Here is an 8362-nt window from a genome sequence, read left to right on the forward strand (position 1 = left end):
TTTGTGATTATATTAGTGTAAAAAGTAGTGGCAATTGTGTAATAATAATGAAAAAGTAAGAGTAATTTTACAGTGAATGGTTATTTATGTAAATGAGACTGTTTTTTAGACAGACAAATGGTAAATAAGACTATTTTATTTGGACATATCAAGTATTATTTTTGAACTATAATTTCTTTTGGTGCTTTGATGCAATTTTTTAGTATTAAATTATTTTTAAAATATTTAATTTAATTTTATATTTAATAAAAAAAAACCAGATTTGTTGGATTGCCCCAAACCCGAAGGGTTCAGAACGGATCCTGGAGCCAGATTGAAACTGGTCTTGGTCCTAATATTTTCGAACTGGGCGGGTCCGGGCCTGCAAAACCCACCCGTCCCATTGACATCCCTGGCCGCCATCGCGCTGTTTAGGTTTGAGGGAAAAAGAAAAACTATAGAAAGAAAGGTAAAACAGCGTGCTAAAAAGAACAGAGCAAAACCTTAAGAAGAATGCAAGTTTTTGCCGCTGCTTCTCCAGCGTCCGCCACCATCGCCGCCGCGTCTTCAGTTTCCAGCGATACAAACCAGGCGCACAATTGCTTTTCCCGACTCGCTTCATCTGCTTTTTATGGGTTTTCACTGAACCAGCGGGTATTCAAAGTTTTTGTTATTTTTTTTGTAGTGTTTGAGATTGCAAAGAATTAGAATTTGAATGTTGTAGATGTTTCTATTGAATCGAGGTGTTCAGTTGGCACCGACTTCGAGCAATTTAACTAGGCTTAGGGTGAGAGCTATGACAGAAACGTTTACGAAGCTTGAATCGAAGCCCTTAGTTTCTGGTACATTTATTTTATTTATTTCATTTCTTGGAGAGGATTGTATGTGGAAGATTTGATAGTTTAGTGTGATAATATACTTGAATTGTTTCAGAGAAGAGGCAAGCATTGATTTCACTATCAGACAAGAATAATTTGTCTTTGCTAGGAAATGGACTCCAGGAACTAGGGTAAGTTATCTTACAGACTTCAAATCCGTTGTGGATTCTTTGAACATTTGTCGAAATCCAAGAAGATGCTGGAAATATTTGTTTGAGTAGTCAAATGGATACTTCATTGAGTAGTCAAATGGGAATTGGTGAATAAAATGAGAATTCAATTGTCTTGTAATTCTTTTCAATTTATTTTCAATTGAATTCCATTGCTTTTATTTGACTGCAAGAGTTAAGTGTACCGGGACTGCACCCCTTAGATAGTTGTCAACTTATTATACAATGTTTGAACCTCTTTTGAAATCCCTAAACTCCATCGATAAAATTAAGTAGTTAAAGTTTTGAGAGACAAGAAATTTATAGAGAGCTTTAAAGTTATTACTCCCTCTGTCATCCAAATCTAATCTCACTTTCCTTTTTTTTTGTTCATTAAAATTTATCCACGTTTCCCTTTTTTAGTAAAAAAATACTCCCTCCGTCCCAAATACCGTGTCTGCTACACTGTAGACACGGTATTTTAGGAGGGGTGTAATTAGTAGATAATTAAGAATATATTAGTGAAAATAATTATCCTATAATATAAATAATTATAAATTAAGATTAAGATAACTAATTAGTTTAATTAAAATTAAAAAAAAAAAATTTAAAAATTTAAAATGAGATTAAAATGTGTAATCATTTTCCAAAAAAGGACAGTGACATGGTATGTGGGACGGACAGAAACGGCAACGTGGACATGGTATATGGGACGGAGGGAGTACCATTTTTTTCTACTTTTTTTTTTTTACCATAAAAAGTAAAAGTTTCTATCTTTACCTTATTTTTCTTAAAATCCGTGTCCGGTCAAATGAGCACACAATTGGATGATGGAGGGAGTATTATTTATTCCCAAGTAATTTTGCTAATAATGTTCCACAAGCCATGTAAAGAATCAGGAAGAAGTATATTAATTCTGATATGATGTGTTAGTGACTTAGTTCATGATTATGATCCCATGGGTGTTAAAGTGGTCCCTCAATTATGTACTTCAATATAACAATCGTGAAAAGGATAAAATTCTTGTGAAAGGTTGACTCGTTGTGATGTTAATTCATTGTTTACCCATGTTAAATTTTTGCAATTTATGTAATGGAATGCTCTTTAGTTAATGATTTGAAATGGTGTCATGTATTGGTATGAAGTTCTGGACAGAGTATGAACTCACAATTGTCAATAAATTTTTAATTCATAAAGAAATTATTAAGGAGTAAGGTCTTGTTGCCATGGCTGCATTTGTAGCATAGCACAACTACACATTAACAAAAATTTGAGTGTCTTGATGTTGTCTAATATCACAATCTTTTATCCTTAAGATTTACAATTGTTTCTACGGGTGGAACTGCATCTGCTTTGGAAGGTTATGGTGTCCCTGTCACAAAAGTTGAAGATCGTACCCATTTTCCTGAAATGGTATACTTTTTCTCCTACTTTGACATTTATTTCCTTGTTGTTTCATATCTTTTGGGAATATCCATGTGTGACCATGACAATGTAATTATTCTTTTCCCAGTTTATTAAATTGGATGGTATGGCCCTCTTACGGTCTTTTTGTCTAGCAATTTTAAACCTGTTGTTAAATGTATCTATTATATTCATTTAGTTTATTGGCTTCTTTGCGGCATGAATAATACTACGTCGATTGCTTGGCGAAACAAATATTTGTTGATCTATGTTTGCCATTGAGAACAATACTTTATGTTGCTAATGTTAAGAGATCGCCCTTGTTAGAATACTCCCTATATACATCAAAATTACTTTTTTACATGGTCTCTTTCAGCAACATTCTTGCACTTTTTATGTTATTATTATAAAAATAATGTCCAAAATGTGTTGGTAAATCCGATCAGGTTCTTTTTCATACAACTCTTTTACATCCTGTACAGCTTGATGGACGTGTAAAAACTTTGCACCCTAACATTCATGGTGGTATTCTTGCAAGAAGAGACCTGGAGCATCACATGGAAGCCCTTAATACTCATGGGATTGGTGAGTTAATATATTTGTTGTCTTAAGCATTTTGTGAGTGATTATTGATTGCAGTAAATTGTATGTAAGAAATTTTTATGTAGTTTATAGAGTTGTTCGTGCAGTTCTATTAACTGATGGGTTTCAAATTGATATAAGAGATTAAAGAGATTACACACTTACCAAATTGTATGTTTGAACTAGCCAAAAAAAAGGATAAAGAAAAATTTGTGATTATTACATCACAACTATAAGGCACAAAGTAAACTCCAACTGATTACGTAAGACAAAGTAAATCAACTGAAATAGAGAATACTATCTACTAAAATATAAGAGGGTACCCTTGGACAAACAAGGCTAATCGAACTCTGGACAGTAGCTAATATTTTGTTTTTGATGCTCACATTTCTTCTTAAATTTGTACTCGCTCTTGTGACATATTTTACCTAGTCAATGATATCTGGATAACAATTAAAGTAATCTAAGTGTGAAAGATGTGTCCAGCAGTCTATGTTCTTGTTTACTAGCCAAGTTTAATTTCACTTTGCCCACCAAGTGATAACATAAAATTAATCTAATGCATCTGTCTTACTGAGTTACCTAGCAATACATGTTAGTCATGCATGTAATCAAATTCAATGGAAACAACATTAATCATTGAAATTATTAATTGTTATATTGGAATTAAAATGATTAACTTTGTCCACAACATTGAACTCAGTTACATGTCTTATAAACAATTCAACATTTTGATAATGATTTTATTATGTGTTCTCTCTTTTGATCTTTCCACAGGTACATTTGATGTAGTAGTTGTGAATTTATATCCATTCTATGATAAGGTTTCCTCGTCTACTGGAATTTCTTTCGAAGACGGGATTGAAAACATTGATATTGGCGGGCCAGCCATGATCAGAGCTGCTGCAAAGGTTTGAGACTCTGTTTGATATCGAATTACTGGTTAAAAATCCAATTATACTGTTCATTTTTTCATGGGCATAAGCTAATGGCAAATCAAATATAGAGAACACCTTATTGTCGCTATCTGTGGCCTTGTATGGCACTGCAACACCATGTACACAAGAAGTGTTCCTCATATGAAATGTGCGAAAAATAGTGCCGTAATAATTGTCTCCGTAGCTATAAAAAAAACTTTAATAACTGGAAATTTCTTTGTAAGCACACCTTGCTAATTTTATTTGGTCAGATGCAGGTTTTTTTTTTTTTTTTTTGTAAACCTTTCTCTTTTCGAGTAACTCCATGTTTAATGTTCCAGCTGATGTTAAATCTTCAACATTTGCATAAAACAATTTATTTCATTGATGAAGTTGCAAAAGAAAAAGGTTTTCAAAACCTTGATTGCTTTCCATTTGACAGCTGAAAATATTTATTGATGTGCATTATGTCTCTGGAAAATTTCTTAAAATATACGGGCAAGTTGAAATGTGTAGCTTACCTAGTGGAACATATTTCCAAAAGAAAAAGAACAAATGTTGAATACCTTGGGAATTTAGTTAAGTTATATATGGTGGAGGATCTTTGTTAAAACCATCATTTGATATCTCATCAATTGTTTATCATTTGACAGAATCATAAGGATGTTTTGGTTGTAGTCGACTCCAATGATTATCCAGCACTTATAGAATATCTCAAAGGAGGACAGGAAGACCAACAATTCAGGAGGAGACTGGCTTGTAAAGCTTTTCAACATGTTGCTTTGTATGATTCTGCAGTTTCAGAATGGCTGTGGAAACAGACTGAGGGAGGTATAACCCTGTATAATTTAAGGCATCAGAAACCAACTATTTATATTTTCAAACTTGTTTTTGCAGTATTCATGAAAACTCCAAACCAACCCATTTTTTTTTTTTTCAACCTTTCACTATTTCCAAACCAACCCAAAACTGCAACACACTTCCCAAACATGTCTAACACAACCCAAGTAATTAAACATGATCTATATTAATCAAGAAGTTTAAAAACCTGAAATGGGTGTAACACTTTAATTGCCCTTTATATATTCTTATATTATAACTATCTTTGCAGACAACAAGTTCCCTCCAACATTTACCGTACCATTATCACTGAAAAGTTCACTTCGATATGGTGAAAATCCCCATCAGAAGGCTGCATTTTATGTTGACAAGTCTCTTGCTGAGGTCAATGCTGGGGGCATTGCAACTGCCATACAACACCATGGAAAGGTGAAGCTTTGTTCTTGTTGAGATATCATTGTTAGTTATGCTTTGCCATCCTTTGCATGTGGTTGCGTGTACAATTTTCTGATTGGCTATAGATTGTAAGTTAATCCGTTGTCAGTTGTTGGCTTGTTTCCGTTTGATCCTCTATTCAAAATACATTTAAGTTGAAGTGTGATAATTTTATTGTATTTTCCAACCATTCCCCTGAACATGCTGGAATATGTGTGGAATGGTGGTCCTAAAAGTAGTTTTTAGATTTGTAGATTTTTGCTTGCATCCTTGTCACACACATATATATATATATATATATTCAGTTAAAACAACTCTTTCATATTACATATCTATTAGCTTCTTGTATAGTTGATGTTTCTCATTCATGCAGGAGATGTCTTACAACAATTATTTAGATGCGGATGCAGCATGGAACTGTGTGTGTGAGTTTAGTATGCCAACTTGTGTGGTTGTAAAGCACACAAATCCTTGTGGAGTGGCATCACGCAATGATATTATTGATGCATATAGACTTGCTGTGAAAGCAGATCCTGTTAGTGCTTTTGGTGGCATTGTTGCTTTCAATGTTGAGGTTGATGAGGTACAATTGGTTTTTAGAATTAATTTGTTTTCTTTAGTGGATGTTGTTGCAGCTAAAGAGGCATTAATAGCTCTCATGTTTCCATGTGTTTGACAGGCTCTCGCAAAAGATTTAAGAGAGTTCAGAAGTCCGACGGATGGTGAAACTCGTATGTTCTATGAGATTGTCGTTGCCCCTAAGTATACTCCAAAGGGTCTTGAAGTACTCCGAGGAAAGTCCAAAACTTTAAGAATCCTCGAGGCAAGCAAGAACAAGAACGAAAAGCTCTCTCTAAGACAAGTCGGTGGGGGATGGTTAGTTCAGGACGCAGATGATTTGACACCTGATAATATCAAATTCAATGTTGTTTCTGAGAAATCTCGAAATGAAAATGAGCTTTGCGATGCTCAATTTGCATGGCGTTGCGTGAAGCATGTGAAAAGCAATGCTATTGTTATAGCAAAGGTGAAGAACATCATCTTTATTCTTCTGCAGTTATCTCGTAGAGTTTGATTTCAAAATAATTTTATCAAATATAAATTGTTTTCAACTGCAATCTATATATATATTGTGCTACAGGATAATCGTATGCTAGGTATGGGAAGTGGACAACCAAACCGCCTTGAAAGTTTGAGGATAGCAATGAGGAAAGCCGGGGATGAAGTCAAGGGAGCTACATTGGCTAGTGATGCCTTCTTCCCTTTCGGTAATTTGCATTTTAAACTTTACATTCATTTTGTATGATAATGTATGCTCCCTTCGTCCCACAACAAACTATTCATTTTTCTATTTTAGTCCGTCCCATAACAAAGTATCTATTTCTTTTTTTAGTAAGTGTACTATCTAGTAACATTACAAATACTCTTACAATATACAATATATTTCACAAATGTCATTTCTTTTATATCACACAATACTAATAAGGTTATTTTAGTAATTTCTATTTTATTCCTACTATATCTTAATATAATACTAATATTTTTAAAATTCCGTGCAAAAAGCAAACAAATACATAGTTATGGGACGGAGGGAGTACTACTGTTAGTCTATAGGTACACGAGAATTGCATATTAAATCTGAATTGATTTTGGTATTGGCCAGCCTGGAATGATGCGGTCGAAGAGGCCTGTAAAAGTGGGATTAGCACTATTGTCGAGCCCGGTGGGAGCATAAGGGATGCGGACGCAATTGATTGCTGTAATAGGTACGGGGTCTCGCTTATTTTTACCAATGTGAGGCACTTCAGGCACTGATTAACTAGTCAGAGATGATCGTGTGACTATTTCGACTTCTTTTTAGACTTCTTTTCATCGTTCTAAACTTTTCTTTGTCAAGAGGGTAAATTTTGTCCAATTGTGTTGTTTGTATCTGATATGACATGTTTGTGTTGGCTAGATTTACCTACAGTTAACTTTTGTTTTGGCTAGATTTACCAACAGTTTACTTTAGGCACTGATTAACTAATTGATATGATCGTGACTATTTCTTTTTCTTTTAAGGGCGTGTTTGTTTGGATTTTGGATTGAGATATGAATAGTAAAAATTTTGAACAGACTTTGATCTAAATGGGTGTTGATGTGATGTTTTGAATGTAAAATTAATTTTTAGTATAATATAAAAAATAAAAAATATGTGTTTGATTTAATATTTTTGGGAGGGAGAATGAAATAAATACTAAAGTTTGGAGAAAATCCTTCAAACAAACACACCCTTAGTCTTTTTTCCATAGGTAGAACGAATGAAAAGAAAAAAATAAAAATATTTTGTAATATAAAATTAATATTTGTATAAAATATTATATAAATATAAAAATATTTATAATGAAGCAAAAGATAAATGCAGTGTCGGAAAGATTATAAAAGAGTGGGGGTTAAATTTAAATTTTGCAAAATAATATTTCTCATGTCTCATTTATTGTGTCTGCCGGTCATTTTTTTTATAGAAAAAATTATTTTTAATTTCATTTGAAATTATAATTACTTTTATTACATGATAATTATTTTTACTAATTTATTTTTAAGTTTGTACTAATTATACTATTTCTATGTGAAGATATATATATATATATACCATTTTAGGGGTTTTACAACATTTAGTCATCAATTGACACATGACAATATATAATAATGACACCTATTTGTGCAACAACTAAATAAAAAAACGTAACTATAATTTTTATTATATAAAAAATAATTATAATTTTTATTATATAAAAAAATTGCATCACGGTTTTCTTATATTTAAAAAAAAAAACGTTAGAAAATGATTTTCTATCAATTTGCATAGCGGGCTTGGAATGCTTATTAAATTTTTTAAATACAAAATTTAAGTTGAGTTTCGAAATCACGATGAGTTAATGACAAATTTGTCTTATTATTATTATTCATAAATTAGGAGATAAAAAAATTGTCCAAATTATCTAATTCTTATAAGAATCTCTATGGTTGTGTTCTTTTTTGTGGATTTTAACCCAAGTTATATTTTTTTTTCTCCAAAAATATTTCATTAAACAATTATTATCTTTTATTACAATTCAAAACATCTTATCAAATATAGCATCAAACAACTATTCAAATTCAATTTTTTACTATTTAATCTAAAATCCACAGAGAAACG

The 8362-nt window shown here is 32.3% G+C and overlaps 1 protein-coding gene across 2 annotated transcripts; it reads left to right on the forward strand.

The window, feature by feature from the left end:
* The first annotated feature begins 382 nt into the window (after positions 1-382).
* LOC127239926 (uncharacterized) lies at positions 383-7244 on the forward strand. Of its 2 annotated transcripts, none has more exons than XM_051258310.1 (12): positions 383-633; positions 704-821; positions 913-988; positions 2323-2419; positions 2893-2995; positions 3770-3903; positions 4563-4740; positions 5021-5178; positions 5558-5767; positions 5864-6211; positions 6326-6452; positions 6848-7244. In XM_051258310.1, the coding sequence occupies exons 1-12, from the start codon at positions 493-495 to the stop codon at positions 6997-6999; spliced, it is 1842 nt and encodes a 613-aa protein (XP_051114267.1). In that variant the 5' UTR covers positions 383-492; the 3' UTR covers positions 7000-7244. The 2 variants fall into 2 exon arrangements, with proteins under 2 accessions (XP_051114267.1, XP_051114268.1); XM_051258311.1 differs by having other exon boundaries at positions 385-633; positions 731-821.
* The last annotated feature ends 1118 nt before the right edge of the window (positions 7245-8362 follow it).

This window comes from Andrographis paniculata, unplaced genomic scaffold, assembly GCF_009805555.1.
Source record: "Andrographis paniculata isolate CXL003 unplaced genomic scaffold, ASM980555v1 Contig78END, whole genome shotgun sequence".
NCBI classification, from domain to species: domain Eukaryota; kingdom Viridiplantae; phylum Streptophyta; class Magnoliopsida; order Lamiales; family Acanthaceae; genus Andrographis; species Andrographis paniculata.

What these genes read in the sequence shown, in the direction of transcription:
- LOC127239926 (XM_051258310.1), top strand. Translation starts at nt 493, where the DNA reads ATGCAAGTTTTTGCCGCTGCTTCTCCAGCGTCCGCCACCATCGCCGCC. An exon ending in CCTTAATACTCATGGGATTG is followed by an intron (nt 2,996 to 3,769) that starts GTGAGTTAATAT and finishes ATCTTTCCACAG; the next exon opens with GTACATTTGATGTAGTAGTT. An exon ending in ATGCTATTGTTATAGCAAAG is followed by an intron (nt 6,212 to 6,325) that starts GTGAAGAACATC and finishes ATTGTGCTACAG; the next exon opens with GATAATCGTATGCTAGGTAT.